The following is an 18,610-nucleotide window of genomic DNA, read 5'->3' as shown; positions in this document are numbered from 1 at the left end:
TTTATCTGTTTTTTAGCAATTGATCCAGCACACACGTGAATATTTCAAAAATCCGTTACACTAAAGAGTATTCAACACAAATTCAAAATTGTTCATTGAATTAAGTAGCAGAGTCCTTAGGTGTTTTTTTTGAAGTTTGAGTCTTTATTCATTTCTTCAATCCAGTAGAATTTATCTGGGTGGGCTTCTGTAGATTCTTTTTGTAAATAATGCATTGTGATGAAGTTTGGCTATTCTGTTATCTTATAGCTCAATATATACTGATGCAATTATTCTCAATTATTATAGCCAACCTGATTTTTTTAAATATTTTAACGTGTTCTACATTGATATCATTTTCCTTTTCAGATATTGGGGAGTGTCACCAATGAAACATATGCCAATTTTTCCCACCTGATGGGGAGAATAAAAACATGCACGACTTTTGCTTTACTGGGGAGGGATCAAAGAAAACTGCCAAAGTGAGGCATGTAAAAAATCTGTCAACCAAATGTAAAGAGTGATAGTACCAAAGTTTTTGGTCCTTAAATCACATCAACAAAAGGCTTGCTGTGATAAACTAGCCCTTTATGTAGATTGGTCCAGCTATCTTCAGACAAATAACCACCAAGTTTACAAAATAGAGAATGTAAATAAGGGAAAAAGAGAAACTGGAGACAAGATTTGCATCTGTAACTTTATCTGCATTGAAGGAAGATCTAGAAAAGTAATACACCATTACATTCTCCAGGATATCCTGGTACCAGGGATGCATACCTTGCTTACTCTGCCAAAGCAAAACTCGATGACTACCATAGCCAATGCCCTCACCTTGACTAACATGATTATGCAACATATGACAATGACCCATTAAATGAACACAAATGAACAGCAAAGAAAGCTAAATATTTATTAACTGTACCCAAAAATCAGAGTTCAAGGATGGTGTTATTCTTACTGCCCAGAAGTTTAAAATATACATAAGACTATCTGATTGTGAGGGGGTTTTGCAAAAACGTATTTGTGGATACCCTCAATAGGAAATAAAAATTTTATTTTTAGAAAATTACATTATAGCAGCAAGGCGTCAAGTATGCTGAAATATTTCACTCCTCTCCCCAAAAATGGAACCCCTTATGCATGTGAGGGAATATTGTAAGGGACTGGAAAATGACAACATTGTGACCATGCCCAATGTCATTCTCAATAGCATACATGGCATTTCCCAGAGGGGTGGCTACTACTTCTGCTACCTCCTGACTTGTCTGAAAAGAAAAGCCCAGGGGAATCCAGAGCTGTGTGGCTCCTATCAGTATTTGTCTAGAGTCAACTCAGCAAAAGTCCGAGTATGGCTTAAAAAAAAAAAAATCACAAGCACCAGAAACCACTACAATTGTCTACTAACAGCGCGAGTACTACCATCTTGCAGTCTCACCTTTATGAGGGTGGGTAGGGTGTTACAGCAAATAAAAGATGTAGGATGCATGCAAACCTGCTGTAGAAACACAAGCGGGTTTCCTTCCTCCTGGGAGCTAGGATTTGAGATCACATCCTCAGCACTACAGAGGAAGTACTGAGGGTTTGAGTTCCGCAACATTAGCACTACAGGGCGTATCAAAATGCGATCATAAAAAGTCAAAACTGCGAACAATGGTATTTATGGGGATTGAATTAAATGAGTTTCAACTTTCACTGCACTCTGAAATAGGTCAGCATGACACCCTTACAGTGACCATACTTTTTTCAATGTCGGGGACTGGCCAGCCTAGATCTTCTCCCCCCCCCCCCCCCCCCATTTAAATGAATGGAATTAAATTGGTTTCAAATATTTTAAAGCTTAATGTGTAATAAAATAGGTGCCTTTCGGTTGGGATTTAATAACAAAATAACGTTTTCATAAATTGTTCCTGGATCCAACGTAAGGGGAGATACGCAGTGTTGATGAGTATAAAGAAGATTACATGAGTGAGAAACAGCACTTTCTCATTTGCCTTAAAGAATGCGCCCAAAGTAAGTTTGTCTCCCTGAATGACACATAGGTTAGCATTTGTAAGCAAAGAACATTGCGATCCTACTCATGCATCATAAATTCACTTTTCTTCTACAGTTCAATATAAGTAGCTTAACTATGAATATGTCATGAACTAAAATCATTAGGTACATTTACAGACCTCTGGATCTCTGTCCACCCACAGTGGAATCAGCCAAGCCAGGCCTAGTGGAGTAGGCGTCTGTTCTTCATTGCCATGACCATATGGTATGGACCACAACGATACCCATTCCTGTGTGGAAAATATTACACATTTAGACATCAATTGTAGTTTGTTGTAAGAGATTTAGTAAATTCATTAGGCTTCCTGTGTTGGTTTTCGTAAGTGAATGCCTTTACTTTAAAGCAACATAGTTCTGAAAAGTATATTTGCATCTAAACTGTTCACAAGGTTTTAAAAACAAAAAAATACCGTTTACACCTTGAAACCTTAACCAGAATAAATTTACAGTATACTGAGCAATAAAAGACACCTTTGATGGCTTAATTTAAAATTTTTAAAACCTTTATTCTGAAAACATTAGGTTAACATGTCGTAGAAGTAGGATACACCTTTGTGATGGAAGGCTTCCTTTGTGAGTCTCTCATCATGAATAATCACATCAAAATCCAGCTATTAAATGCTGTAAAGTAACAACACTGGGAAACAAAAGTTGCTTTTTACTGTTGTTACTTCACAAGAAGTGCTTGATTTTCTTCTACTCTGGTGCTTTGCCCGAGAAAAGCAAGGTAGCAAAATGGTTGCAGGTGGCCTCACATTCCTTCTACCACCTTTTCAGGGTCTCCACAAACCCAAGAGAGACAGCTAAAAGCGGATCGCGGATTGATTTCTTCAACATTCTTCTCTGTAAACCTGCATTGACAGCTGAAAAACTGCATTGGCAAGAGTCTCTCACAGAGAAGCTCTAAGTATGGTGTCAGCTCTCTGAGCTTTGGACAGGGCTGGCACAGAGCCGTAGGAGGCTAGGTATTTATTTTATTTTTTTAGTTTTAGACAAGTGTGTAGAAATGCAGAAGGTGGAGGTATATTATAGGCATTTTGTTTTATCTTTGGTAGGGGGTGAGGACACTATGTTATCAATTACTCCCCAAATAATCTTCTGACCCTTCACTGATTTAGAAAGCAGGGCAGATATTTGAGGGGCCATATATAAAATGAAATTATAGATGAGTAACAAGCGAAAAATGGCGATGATGTTCACCACGGGGTTCTGAGTGATATCCTAGGCAACTCGAGCTTCAGTGTCATCATCTATTTGATATCATTCATAATCGGTCCCATGTGAAACATCCCGGTTTATTCACTTTTATCCATTTTTAGGTCGAGCCTAGCGCAGCAAGCATGCACTGCTGTGCGAGGCATGCTGTATCTGGTATATGTGATTCAAGAACCTCCCATCTTTTCAATTGGATTCTGCTAGTGCCCTTCTTAATTGCCTGCTTTTCTTTGGTGGAAATGCTTAATTAGTCTTGCCTTTTGGCATTTTGGACCCTCCCAGGAGACCACCCCTGTTACTGTGGCATTACTCTTTTTTAATATACGTTCGTTCCGGTTCCACAAATTTATTTTTGTTGCTTTTCCTCTGCTTGTGTATCAGCACAGCGTCTGCTTCACGGACGCCGAGCTTCATGTTTTACACAGCATTTATTGCATTTATATTACAGCCGCCTAATCTTTCCCTTCCGTCGCTGCCTCTCTTTATTTTTGGCTTTCCCCCTCCCTCCTTGTGGTAGGAGCCCTCCCCCACCCTCTGAGTACAAACACAGCTGTGGGTTTCTCAGTACACGCATTGTGAGGCTTTTGTTTTAAAACCTTACCCATGCTGCACATCAGATTGATTAAACAAGGTATCAAATTAGGAAGTAATACACCAGAGTTTTCTATTGTACAAAATACAGGCTGGTTACCAAACTGCACTTTGTAGTACGTTTAGAAGCGCTACCGCAAAATGTACAACAAAGTTCTATTTATAAGGTGCACGTTTGTAGTAACTTACACGTTTGTAGAAAGGCTCTAACTCCAATATTTTCTATTTGAGGGTGTTGAAGTACCAGTGGTTGACTATGTGCTTATAATCTTTCAGAAACACCTATCTTTAATACGTTTTGGAATCATATTTTGGAATCTTCTTTTTCTGTAACCAATCACAGCGCAATATTATTTTTTTTGCAATTTATACCTTTGAAGCCTTTCTTCTTAAAATTGTTCCACCACTTCTAAATGGAACGCAACAGAAATGTACAAGCACTGGTAAGGTAGATGTTTTCATTTAAATAAAACTCAAATAACATGATTAAGGGTCGCTACTCATGCCACACTGACTTTGGGGTTTACATACTTGAATGTACCTGTCACCTCAAGTATGTGGGTAGCACTAAGCTCCAGGTGTTTAACCGCATATTGCAACATTTGTGTGCTATAGTGAACACAGACCACAATTATCCAGTGGCCGTCATTTTAATCTAGTTCACAGTAACAACTTGAAAGATCTGTCATATTTTGTTATCGATGCGGTTCCTAAACATCCAAGAGGGGGAAATTGAGAAAAAAAGCTACGCCAGCTAGAGTCTGAATACATCTTGACACTAGACACTAAAATGTCAAATGGATTGAATACAGGAGAAGATCTCCACGACTTTCTGTAACTGTATTTTCTATCATATTTCGTGCCCTGTAAGATACACAATGTATTTATGGTTAGCGGTCACTAGGAAAACATTCTTTTTACCTGGTTTTATGGTGTATAGTTTGGATGTTGGTCGGGTGTTTTTTGCTATGTATTTATACAGCTTTTTATGTATTTATTCCAGTGAGTTTTTCCGCTATCCCATATTTTTAACCATGTTTTCTATTCTCAATCTTTAGCAGTTTTTAGCGAACATGTGGGTTTTTAAACTGCAGTTAGGGTTTTAGAGAATTGGTTTTAAATGGTGTTGTGGATACTCTATACTGGGAATTACAGAACAAGCAGATACATTTTTACTCTGATTTATGAGACACTCTTTTTTAGCATAGCAATCACTTGATAGTTTATCCTATTCACGTAAGACAGGAATTTGGTTTTTATATGATTGACATTTATTTTGCTGCTAAACCTTGGCACTTTAAAGCGGGCTATATTTTGCACGTTCTGATTAGAATGGATTTATCCTTTAATGTTTTATACACTATATGTATATACGATCTTTTGAATCCTCAGACATATTGTGAACTTTCTTAGGATCCATTCAGTAGGTTGTCTCCACTGTGTGGTATCACTTGTATCGTTTGTACAGTTCAATTACACAGTGATATCCACTGGGATCAGAAGGTTGGTTCCAACCAAGGAAATACATTTGACTAGGCGTAGTCATTTGTCAATTGTGGATCTCTTATCAGAATATATAAGAAATGTTGCCGATTTGCACATGTCCTTATACACATGATGGTTGACCCTAAAGGGCGGCATATATATCTAAATATTATTCCGGTTTCAGTCAATAATTTTGCATTACTCCCTGTCATATTGAATTACTACATGTGTCACTTATTTCACTTTTTTATGCACTTGCACTTTTCCGCCATTCCTAACTTTTATAGTATTCCATATATAAAGGAAAGTCAACATTTCGGTACAGGGTTATTTGTTTACATGACTTATTTACATCTCATGCCAATATTGGGCCACTTGGCCACACTATACTGTCGTATTTTACATGAATAGTCTGTTTTAATATTGGGTTGGATTTTAGAGCTATCAATTGTATGCTAGGATTTGTCATTATTTGTCTGCATAACCATCTGTACTGAATCTCATTGAAAGTATGTTGTCTAGGTCTACTTTATTAGTAGGATTGGCATTATGTTAATCACTATTTAATGAAACGCCTGTTACAAGCATGTCATGTGATCAAGAAGGGGGCGACCCAGTCGAAACGCGTCATGCTGTGGTGGTCTAATTGAAAATAAACGCACCTTATTCTACAAGCTGCTGTGGTCCGTACCTGTTCCTTTCCTTGCCCCGCATGGGTTAATGGAGTTTGCCGACAGGATTTGTTAGCATTGGTTTTGAATCTTGTGCACTTATTTACATGACAAAAGCAGAAACAATCATGTACTTGCACTGTTGGTTCCCATGTAATGAGAACAGGTAACATTAATTCCTACTGCAATTCCTGAGCATGTGACGAACTGTAAGCGTGTAACACAGATGTGATAGGGTACTTACAGTTTGCCTTTCTCTATACAGGAAAAGGCTGACTTCCAAATCGGTGATAATGTGGCCAGCAGCTTTCAATTCTCTTCCTGCTGATACTAGTACTGCAACACTACATGGCTCAATACTACGAGTCTGCCTGGCAGAAGGTCTGGTTAAGTCCACAGGCAGCACTGAAGTGACCCCATACTGACAAAGGTCATCTCACTCGTGTCTGTCAGTCCCTTCTCTCTGTTCTCTGTAGACCAGATTCACTGTTTTTAAATCTATATAACTTTAACCCATTATATAAAGACCAACAGGAGCTTAAAATCTTTCAGAAACACCTATCTTGAATACGTTTTGGAATCATATTTTAGAATCTTCTTTTTCTGTCGCCAATCACAGTGCAATAATATTATTTTTTTAGCAAATTATGCCTTTGAAGCCTTTTTTTTTTAAATTGTTCTACCACTTCTATATGGAACTCAACAGAAATGTACAAGCACTGGCAAGGTAGATGTTTTCATTTAAATAAAACTCAAATAACCTTACAATTACAAAAACCTTAGGAGATTACCTAAACTACCGCTGCGAAAGGCAGAAAGAGTCTGTATTTCACTAATGCTTATGGACAATGTCATGGACACAAGGCAAATATTTCTGCAATAAACAAAGTCCAAATTACTAGTTCCTACAGATTCAAACAACTTATCTATCAGTACTGGCACACAGATAGGATTAATGGCAGCATGCAAGATAGTGTTGCCGGGTGTGGGGTACCTCTGAGGCCTCAACTATAGCAGTTTGGCATTCACATATGGATTGGTGCATGCTTGAGAAACGTTGGTATACAAAGGTAGGGGATATCCTAGAAAATAAGAAACTATCTGTGGATCGTGGATAAAATATCGTAATGTCTCCAGAGTAGAGTAGCGCTGAAGAACAAGTTACTTACCTTCGGTAAAGATATATCTGTAAGAGACATAGATTAGTTATGGATTCCTCACCTTAGATTTACCCCCAGGTGTCAGACTTGATCCGGAGAATTTTTTCCACAGCAGTACCCGTGCTCGTCGATAGATGGTATCGGTTGACTCCGCGTACGTGGTTGAGGCCTTGGTCGCTGGAATGACGTTGCGGTATCTACTTAGACGCCGCCCTGGCCCGATGACGTCAGTTCTTTACACAACATTCCAAGCCAGAAGAGCAGAGCCTTGGAAGACACTGACCACTGGTGCACAAAAACTAGGGCACTGAAAGGGAAGTCCCTTACCCTAGAAGTCAGTTTGCACAATGGGGAGGATGGGAGGGGCGGTGAGAAATCCATAATTAATCTATGAATCTTACAGATATTTTGTTACCGAAGGTAAGTAACTTGTTCATCTGAAAGAGACAATTAGTTATGGATTCCTCACCTTAGAATAGATACCCCAGAAATACAAACCCCAGTGGTGGGTCTGCAAACCAAGTTCACACCAGAAAGTCCTGGAGAACTGAACGGCCGATGAAGCAGTCTCTCCGGATTTGGCTGTCCAGGCAGCAGTGTTTGGTAAACGTGTGCAGTGAACCCCAAGAAGCTGCCTGGCAGATGTCAAGAGGGGGAACTCGACGTCCCAAAGCAGTAGTGGCTGCCGTTGCCCTGGTGGCATGGGCACACAACCCCACTGGAGGCTCTTTTTTCGCTAAGGAATAGCAGATCTTGATGCAAAGAACGACCCATCGGGAGATGGTTCGTTTTTGCACAGCCCGACCTTTCTTGGCACCAACATAACCAACAAAGAGCTGGTCATCCACCCGGTATTGTTTTGTGCGATCCAGATAGAACGAAAGCGCACATTTTGGATCTTAGAAGAAAGGGCTTGGAGCTCACTCACCCTGCGAGCAGAGGTGATGGCAACCTGAAAGCCAGTTTTAAGGGTCAAGAGTCTGAGAGGGCAGTTACGTAGCGGCTCAAAAGGAAGTAAGAACCAGGTTCAAGTCCCACTGGGCATCACAAAAGGAGTTGGAGGGAACAAGTGAGTAATGCCCTTAAGGAAGCGATTTACAATATGAGACTTGAAAACAGAAGGCTGGTCAGGCAGCCGAAAGAAAGACGAAATGGCCGAAAGATAGCCTTTGAGAGTGCCCAGAGCAGAGCCCTGCTGGGCTAAAGTAAGAATGAAGAGGAGAACCTCTGAAAGGGCAGCAGAAAGGGGATCCACAGCCTTTGCTGGGCACCATGCCACAAACTTGTTCTATCTACAGGCATATAACGTTTTGGTGGAGGGGCGCCTGGTTGCCAAGATAACATTACAGACTTCGGGAGGAACGTCAAAAGCTGTCAACTGTCCCCGCTCAATCTCCACGCAAGGAGGTGGAGGCTGAACATGTTCAGGTGGAGGACTGTCCCCCGCTGCTCCGACAGAAGATCCTCCCGAAGAGTCAGTCTGATCGGTGAATCGATGGCCATGTGTAATAGTTCATGATACCAGACTCTTTGTGCCCAATCAGGGGCAACAAGAATGACTTGGGCACAGTCGCACTTGATCTTCATCAGCACTGTGGGCAGAAGTACAATGGGCGGAAAGGCGTACAGAAGACCGCAACTCCACGTGCGTCGAAAAGCGTCGCATAGCGAGGGCCGCCTTGGAAATGTTAACGCGCAGAATTGCTGACATTGCGCATTTTCTTCGGTGGCGAACAGATCTAACCAAGGCTCTCCCCACGGCTGAAAGAGACCTTGCACCACCTCCGAGTGAAGAAGCCATTTGTGATCCATCATGCACCTGCAACTGAGTTTATCCGCCCTGATGTTCAGAGAACCTGCCAGGTGTAGAACCACTAGGGATATGCCCTGATGTTCCAGCCATGTCTAAATGCGGAGAGCCTCTTGACATAGGGTCCACATCCCCACCCCGCCCTGTTTGTTGCAGAACCACATGGTGGTGGTGTTGTCCGTGAACATCTGCACCACTCTTCCTCAGACAGAGGGAAGGAATGCCTTTACTGCAAGACGAATAGCCTGAAACTCCAGAAGGTTGATACAAAGCCAGACTCTGCCCGAAGAGACCAGAGGCCACTGATCTCCGCCTCTCCCAAGTGGCCGCCCCACCCCAGCAGTGATGCATCTGTCCCCACTGTGAACTCTGGTTGGGGAAGGGAGAGGGATCTGCCGTTGATCCAATACCGGTTTGTAAGCCACCACTGTAATTCGCATACAGTGCCCTCCAAGATCTGGAAGCAATCGGAAAGATTCCCCGGATACTGAACCCACTGGAACTTCAGGTCCCACTGTAGAGCCCACATAGGCCACCTGGCATAGTCCACCAGCGGGATGTATGAAGCCATGAGGCCCAGTAACCTCAGAGTCATTCTGACCAAAACCCGGGATTGAGGCTTCAAAGATCAGAATTATAGCCTGAATATCCCAGACTAGCTGCTCTGGAGGATAAGCCAGAAACCGAGCTGTATCCAGAACTGTTCCGATGAAAAGGAGCTTCTCAGAGGCAATCAGGTGTGACTTTAGCACATTGATGGTGAACCTCAGCAAGTGCAGGAGATCGGCTGTAGTTTGGAGGTGGGAGATGACAGACTGGGGCGAGCCAGCCTTCAACAGTTAGTCATCGAGATAGGGAAGACTGGAACCCCTGGTCCAGCAGATGAGCTGCGAACACTGCCATCACTTTTGTGAACACCCGAGGGGCGCTGGTAAAGCTGAAGGGGAGCACGGTAAACTGAACGTGCTCGTGGCCTACCGTGAACCATAGGTAACACCAATGGGTCGGCAGTACAGGAATGTGAAAATAAGCGTCCTGCAAGTCCAACGCTACCATCCAGTCTCCAGGGTCGCAGGCAGACAGGACCTGAGCCAGGGTCAACATTTTGAACTTCTCCTTCCGGAGGAAGCAATTGATGTTCCAGAGATCCAAGATAGGACGCAGGCCCTTGTCCTTCTTAGGCACCAGAAAGCAGTGGGAATAACAACAACAACCTACTTCTGGGGCAGGAACGAGCTCAATGGCTACCTTGGTCAAGAGAGCCATAACTTCTTGTTGGAGAAGGGCCAAGTCATCCTCCGACATGCGATGGGTCTGAGGTGGCCTGGATGGAGGGGTAGTCTTGAAGGGGAGGGAGTAGCCCCTTCGGACTATCTGCAAAACCCACCTGTCTGACTGGATGTTGAGCCAGTGGGGGAGGTAATGGCGAATCCTGCCACCCACTGGCAAAAGGTGCCCCGGAAGGGTCGGACTAGGAGGGCTTGAAGGCTGCTGCAGAGGGGGCGCTGGTGGACAGGCCCGCCCGCTGGCCCCCAGACCCACGACGGTGGGTCCCACGTCCAAGGTCGCGCAGAAAATGGACAGCTTGCGCAAGCCTGTGGCTCTGGACAGAACGTGGTGGGGTACCCCTTCCGGTGCCACAAAAGGGGGACAGGCAGACTGCGCTGGGCGGGAGGTGGATGCGATTCTCAAGGACCTGCCCGCTGCCCTGGAGTCCCTAAAACGCTCAAGCGTGCTGCCCACCTTGTCGCCAAACAAGCTACAGCCATCAAAGGTCATGTCCAAAGCGTCGCTTGGACATCACCCGAAAAGCCAGTAGACCTCAACCAGGCGTAGTGTCTAAGGGCTACCGACGTGAACATCGTCCTGCCTAGTGAGTCATCGGTGTCCAGCCCATATCGGTTGGCGAACTTAGTTGTGTCTCTCCCTTCAACAACTGCACGGGAAAGCACGGCCCGGGCCTTCTCTGGGCACTGTGGCAGCACATGCACATCAGTGTCCCACACCGTGTGGGAGTAAGGGCCCAAGAGACATGCAGTGTTCACTGACCGCTGTCCCAAGCTGGAGGAAGAAAACATCTTCTTCCCAAGGTGGTCCAGCTTCTTGGATTCCATATCAGGTGGTGCATTAGGAAATGTGCCCTTGAAAGTCGAGGCTTGGACTACCAAGCTCAAAGCAGGTGGGGTGGTGAGAAAGGAAAATGGGGTCACCCGGGGCCGGGCCGTGGCGTCGGGAAATCATCCTATCCATAGGAGTCCCTGTGTTGGTCTTGGACCAAGTGCCCAAAAAGGATGTCTGTGAGGGCCTCATTGAAAGGCAGCAGGGGCTCCGAAGAGGCTGCAGCCAGCTGAAGCACCTCGGATCAGGAGGTTAGTCCTGACCTCCACCGTAGGAAGCTCGAGGTTTAAGGCCTCGACGCCCTACGCAACACCACTGCGTAAGATGCACCTCCTCCGTCGCCACGGTAGGGGGAGAAAGCATGCAAGGTCTGGGGAGGTGTACAGACCACTGGCATCACCCAACTCCTCTCTCCAGTCCAGTTACTTTAACTGGTCTGCAAGAGAGTCCACAGACCCCTCCCAATCCTCTTCACCCTTTCCTGGTAACCACTCACGGCAGTAGGAAAAATCAGGGGAGAACAGAAGTACAAAAGTACCGGCCGGCACTGGTCCGAAGTCGGATGACGTCGGTCTGGCTCCGTGTCCTCATAGAAGGGGGGGCTGGAGCAGACGTCAGTTGGGGCCGCAACCAGCATCAGAGGTGGCAGGGATGTCATCACTGCATTCAACGCCTGAGATGTCACAAGGTAGACCGGAGATGAAGCCACCGGCATCGAAGGCCTAGAGCCGCCAACCGAGTCCGCAGGGCCCGAGTATGCGCTAGCAGAGTCGGGCTGCCCAAAGATGGAATGCAAGGCTTTGTAAAAGCTGCGAAGCTGGGCAGGGGTCGCTCCGGCTCCCGGAAAGGGAAAGAAGGCCGGAGTCGACCCAGCAGGCTCTGCGGGCGAGCTGAACCACTACCTTCCGCTTCCTGTGTCGTTTCATCTGACGGACGGGGAGTCAGGGAGAACGAGAAGAGCGATGATGCTTCTTCGCCTTCTTCTTGTGCTTCGACTTACCCGAAGATGAAGACTTTGATGACAAGTGGTGGTGGTGGCTCAGCAACCGGTCCCACGACCTCCCTCTTGACTGGGACCTTGAACAGCGTGGAGCAGACTGCTGGGACTTGAGAAGCTTTCGGGACTGCTCTTGTCAAAATAAAGATTGCTGATGATGGTTTGTGTTCAGGCCTCCATTATATTTACCTCTGGCCTCACTTAATTTGGGTGCATCTACACCTACATCCGGGGCTTCCCTGCATTGTTTTTTTCTTCGACGCCTCCGATGGTCTGTCATTTCGGGACATTAGAGCATGGTAAGCGGTGCCTGCGGTCATACCTCTACATTGTACGCTAGATTCTATTTTCTTTGCTTTTGTTTTAATTCTGCCTTTCTGGTGCTTACACTGTTTGTGTTCAGGCTTCTATTGTATTTACCTCTGGCCTCACTTAAATTCGGGGGCACTCATGCCTACATCCGGGGCTTCACTGCATTGGTCTTCCGGGCACTCCATTTGAGATTGTTCCTGTGTACTCTTCCTTTTTAAAACTCAGGTAAGCGTCCTGTGGTATTCTTCTCCACTCTGGGTTTTAGACATATTTAGATACCCGCATGAGAACTCCCTTCTCATTTTTTGCATCTGTTTTGTTTAAATATTTGTAGCCTCCTAAATTCTGTCTTCTTGTGGCTGGCCATCATTTATGTGGCAAGATTTACTCTTTCCCTGCGGCGTGATTTTACCCTCCTTTGCCTTCAGGAGTACACTTCACCTGTATCTGCTATTGGATCTTTAGCATAGCTTTCTGTGAGTAATTGATTTTTTTTTCTTCCTATATTTTTTCTTCCTTCTTTACCTTTCTAGTCCCCAGATAGCACATTTAGCGCTGCCCTCCTTATTTCTGCCTTTTTCGTAAAAGTGTTGGTTGTCTTGGTATATGCCTTTCTGCTTTAGATTCCCTCCCTTTTTTGCATTAACGCTGCTATTTGGGCTAGTCCGTTCACTATTCAGGCATGTTTCATGTCCCCTGGCTGGTCCCTCGCAGTTTCTTGTGCTGATTATTTTTCATAACATTCCCCTATTGCCTATTTTCATATCAGAATCTCATTTTTTCTGGAGTACAGACCGGACTCCAGGTTCAGAGTAAAGCGTGTGATTTAAGATTGTCAAGGTGTGTGTACTACGATATTGGTGGTGGACATGCTATTCTGATTGCACACTGTTGGTTGGGATATAAGGTTTTAGCCATGGTTGGATTGTCAGGTGTATTTTATCCACTTTATCTCCTTTCTTTACCCTTGTTTTTTCCTATTTTTTTTTAGCTTCTTTATCATTATTCTGTGTACCTAGGGAATGTCTTGCTCAATGTTTGACCCTGATTGGTCCTGTTTTTAACTTTTTACACCCTATGTATTTTTCTCCCACAGACACGCTCCTCAGCCCTGCTGTTCACACTGTATTACGCTTCTATATATTGATGACCACTTCCGGGTCACGAATACTAATTAAAGCATGAAATGTGCGCCCTGACGAAGGAATTTTTGTAATCATTTCTGGTACTTTCCGAAACGCGCGTCAGCGCTTTTCCTTGTGTGTATTTTGTATGGTATTTTGTGAACTGTAGATTTTGTTTTTTGTAATGTCTGATGTTTCTCATTTTTTTAATACTTTTATGAGATTTATATTCATCGTATGTGTTTGCTGTATTTTTCTCTTGGTTGCTGGACATATAGTGTGTACCTTCAATTTTGTACATTGTTAATTGTGGGCTGTATTTGTGTTTTATGAATATTTGTGTACAGTATATATGAATATGTGATAGTTTTTGTACCGACATGGATGCATTTTTCTACTTTTCTTTCGGACTCCTTTTTTATAGAAAATGATAAAATATTTAATGATGATGAATAAATAAAAAGCATTTGAGCTGATCTGTGGGTGAATTCTCAATATGATGGAGCTACTGCCCTTTTTCTCGTTTATCATTAGGGACATCTCTTGATGTTCTTTAGTCTGTTTTTTCCCTCTGGTTGGATGTTCCCCTAGGTTTAGTTTTCTCAGGGTCCCTCATTTGTTTATCTACAAGTAGTTGGAGCGCGACTTTGTGTCGTGGTCGCGCTCCAAGGACCAAAGGCACACAGAGATGCAGGTCTGTGACTGACATCAATTTGTGACAGGACTCACAAGCATTGAAGCCGGTCCGACGTGACATCCCTCCGTGCACCAGGAGACGAACGACTCAAAAAAGATGTCGACAAAAGTTGTAAAAACAGAGTCAAAAAGTGACTCGAGGTACTGCTCTCTCTGGATCTGTGCTGGCTGGTGGCAAAAAATAAAGAACTGATGTCAGCGCGCAAGGGCGGCGTCTAAGTAGATACCTGTCTAGACAGGCTTTTTGGCCCTAGTGGGCAGTGATATAGACTTTAATCTTGCTCACATCTAGGATGTGTGTTCCTGGCTTGTGTTGGCCCTTTTAGGCCCTTTCTTTCAGACATAGAAGAGGCCATCTATTGCCTATTGGCTTTGGCCTGTCATTATTGCTTATAGCAGAGGTTGGATCCTGTGGTCCTGACTTTATATTACACATTGGTATGGTTTATGTAGGTACTCTGACAGAGCTAAGGGTTATTTCATCCTTCTCAGGCGTATAGGCCCAGAACTAGAGGGACTCCATGTTGATGGAGCTGAGAGGCTTCAAGGGAAAAGGTAATATTTTGGTTTTGAGCTGTTGTTCGCCCTAAGCGAACCGGAGAGAACCGGCCAGGGCTGAATCTAATCAGGAAGTGTCTCTGGGCTCAGGTCTCTAGACGAAACAAGCAGCTGGTCACTGTGGGAGCGTCTAGCGCAAGGAGCCTGGTGCATGGGATTGGTGGGAGGAAGCTGCTGGCTGGAACTTTCCATGAGGAAACAGCATTCTATATCAGTGAAGTGCAGAGGCGGAGTCAGTTAGTTGAGCTGGAGTGGTAGAAGAGAGAGTTGTTGGAGTTGCAGAGAGAGAGTTCGAGCTAGAGAGAGCTGAGCTGAAGTTGCAATTAGTTGAATTGGAGGAGCAGAGAGTGTTGGTAGAGTTGGAGGAGTGGAATTACAAGAGGAGAAGAGACAGAAAATGCTTGGAACAGAGAGAAGACAAACAGACAGTCAGTGAGCTGGAACTGAAGGAAGCAGTCAGAAGCAGTTACTTATCAGGAGGAGTTGTGAATAGCTGGAGTCTGAAGTAATGCCTTTTAGAAGAGACTGAAGTTATATCGTGGATTAACCTGTGGGAGCAGCTGGAGTTAATTTGACATTGGCACAGAAACATTGAAACAGAGTGAACAAGCTAGTGGAATGAACAGTTACCAGAGCGGCAGGAACCATTAGATTGAAGTTGGAATGTGGAGAGAGTCCGTGGGAGAGAGAAATCCAGTGCAAAGTGATCAGCGCAGATGTGTATCCAAGAGTGCAGGAGAGAGAGAGTCTGAGATGAGCCAAGATACAGACGAGAGAGGAGCCCAGATGACAGCTAGAGCAAGACTTCACACTCCCAAGGTGATATCCTTCCTTTATAATTATACCTTAATCTTGTCCTTATTCCTTAGGCTATTGTATGTCTAATCCTTTTCTTTCAGCGGTGTGTTAAAGTTCCTGTTAGTCAAGAGACCCCACTGATAACCTTGTATGTGCATTTTATCATTGTTAAAATAAACAGAGAGCCCTGTTCTTAGTGAACCGACATGTGCCTTGTATTCTTGTTCAATCAGGGTAATCTGCTTCTAGTCAGACATTGTTTGCATGAACGGATGCGAATCCCGATCAGGTAAGGAGGGACTGAGTAAGGGAGGTAGGGAACATTTGATGCCAGGAGCAGAAGGTACATATTATAATTTGGAAAGCTGTTCTAACTCCTAATATTGTAGTAGCAAGCCCTTAGTGAATAGAGAGAGAGAGACTTCCCAACATAGAGAGACAGAGAGCTGAAGGTATTCATAGGAAAGTGGTCGTCATTGGTAAGTGGCGTTAGTGAGAGCACTGATTGTGGTCAGTGTGTATACCCACAGGATTGTGGCTTGTGTTTGTATGAAATAGTGAGAGCACTGATTGTGGTCAGTGTGTATACCCACAGGATTGTGGCTTGTGTTTGTATGAAATAGTGAGAGCACTGATTGTGGTCAGTGTGGAGGTCTGCCAGATTGCGGGCCGTGTGTAAGTGAGAGCACCTAAGATAGAGGGGTGTGTAGGTCTGCCGGATTGCAGACCGGGTATAAATGAGCGCACTGGGACTGCAGGCCCATGTGTGTAGGCGCGCCGGATTGCGTGTCGAGTGAGCACTGAGGGAGATCAGTGCGTAAGGGTATATAATCAGACCTGCCCCAGGGTAGATTAGTCTGGACCCATGTGGTCGCGAGACTATGAGGTATGAGTGTGGTGTAGGGCATGGATGTCCTTAGTAATCAGTGAGTATTCTTAGTATCCCTATAGATTTAGTGGTGTTTCTGATGATATGAGCTTGTATATTGCGAGTTCCCCATCCTCAGGTAGGTACCCAGGTGCCCGGATAGATGGTCCTGAGGAGGGAGGTGGTTACGTTTTGGCCAGGTTGGTGTTGCTCAGTGAGCTGGTTCTATCTGGTCTGAGAATCTGGTCATTACAATACCGCAACGTCATTCCGGCGACCACAACGTCTGAGACAAACGCGGAGTAGAGAGACGCCACCTTTCGACAAGCAGGGGTACTGCTTAGGAAAAAATTCTCCAGGTCGTGTCTGGCGCCTGGGGCAATTCTAAAGTGAGGATTCCATAACTAATTGTCTCTTTCAGTTTGTTATTTATTAATTGGACAGCTGTTGACAGTATACTGTTTTAAAGCCTATAGTGACACTGGTGACTTGCTACCGGAGAGTCATATATTGCTGTAGATAACATTGAACCGTCCTCCTAGACAGGGTATTGTTGTGAAATTCATTCCACGGGTGGGGAAACTGCAGGTAGAAGTATTCATCAGAAGAAAAAGATACTTACCTGCGGTAACAGTTTTTCTGGTGGATACACTACCTGCAGGTTCCTCAGCAACCCACCTCCTCGTTTTGATGGAGGAATCATAGGGAAGGTTAACAAGAATCCATAATATATAAATATAAGTCCTAAAAAAAGAAGTGGGGGGGACGTTGTCACCGGAAGTGACGTCACAACAGGAAGTGACGTTACGAAAGGTGCCGAGCTCCTCGTCCCAGCGAGGCTGTTTGGCAGGGGGGACGGTGTCCCCCCGGTAAAATAAGTGGGGGGACGCCATCTACCCGCGTGGTACCCCGACCTCGAGCCCTACATATATATATGTATATTAAAACACTAAAATGAGAGACGATATGCTGGCGCGGATTTGTAAAGAGGAGGAGGCTATACGCAAAAGAAAAGCAGTTAAGTTTCCAAGAGACAAACAGGATTATGAGAGGGGACAGGTGTTTACCTTCGCTAAACGCTTCCAGGTTGTGAAAAAGAACATTGGAAAGCCTACGTTAGTGTCTGCTCCCCCACAGCAACAAGGAAATTTAACCAGCAGGGCTGAATCGACAACATCGCTCTCTGACTACAGCTCGGTGGCAGAAAGTGGATCTGATAGTGAGCAAGCAGGTCCCAGTGGTGAGCTGGGGTTTCGCCGATATACCCAGGCCCAGGAGTTAGACTGTATGAGGCGGGACCGTCTCGATACACTAAGGCCCAGGTATCAAAACCCGACAATTCCAAAATTACAAGAGTCACCAACGGAGGAAACTCAAGTGTGCGGGGAAGAAACAAGAAAACCAACAATTATTGGAAACGCAAGCAAACACCACAATAATGGCAGCAACTAATGCGAATTCTGTAGTGAACTTGTCTGAAATTGAGCTCAGCACAGCAGAGACGCAAATCCTGTCTCTGGGACTATCATATAGCCCTGCCAGTAATTTTCGGTATGCTCAAACGAGGGTTGATGTGTTTCAGTATATACGAAAGATGAAACTCAAGAAGTTCTTTGCCTCAAAACCGACAAAGGAGAGAACAACAGGTGGGACTGCGGCTGCAGTGGATAGCCCTGGTGTTCTAACAGCAGGTGATATGAGTCTAAAATTGGATTTAGTTGGTTTACAAAGTGAAAGTACTCAATTATCAGCAAGCGAAATGAACCAGGCAACAATGGGGGCCGGTCTTACGGATTTAAAAGCAAAATCTACTTTTTGTCCGATAATGGTCAAGGACAACATAGACTACTACCATGATTTAGTAACTACAGACATCAAAAAGTTGCAGCATAAGATGGCACGGAGCAAATCCAAATATTCTAAACATGATCAACAATACCATGATTTCGGGGAGTAGCCAAGATGGCGACCGGAGCGGACGTGTAGGCTCCCGGCTCCGCCAGCCCTTGAGCCCCGCATTACTATCCTGCCTGAAATCCTGCTCTATTTTGTCGGCTGTTAGACCGGGAATTTGTGCTGACTTCGCTCATGTTCCTCCGGAATCTCTGCTCGTCCGGAGCTCGGAGATAACTTGGTAACCGTCCCGATGCCTTGGACCCCGGTGTGAACCGCCGCT

General features: G+C 44.6%; 1 protein-coding gene across 1 annotated transcript in view; it reads right to left on the bottom strand.

Annotated features, from left to right (window-relative positions):
- RTTN (rotatin) overlaps window positions 1-18,610 on the bottom strand; it is a 1,129,552-nt gene that overhangs the window by 412,083 nt on the left and 698,859 nt on the right. The window contains exon 31 of the mRNA XM_086965450.1: window positions 2,151-2,261. Within this exon, the coding sequence (XP_086821576.1) occupies window positions 2,151-2,261 (111 nt within the window). The remainder of the gene's footprint in view (window positions 1-2,150; window positions 2,262-18,610) is intronic.

Source organism: Lissotriton vulgaris, chromosome 4_1, assembly GCF_964263255.1.
Source record: "Lissotriton vulgaris chromosome 4_1, aLisVul1.2, whole genome shotgun sequence".
Lineage (NCBI taxonomy): Eukaryota > Metazoa > Chordata > Amphibia > Caudata > Salamandridae > Lissotriton > Lissotriton vulgaris.
Note: the sequence above shows the minus strand (reverse complement) of the source record. Positions and strands in the feature narration are given on the sequence as shown.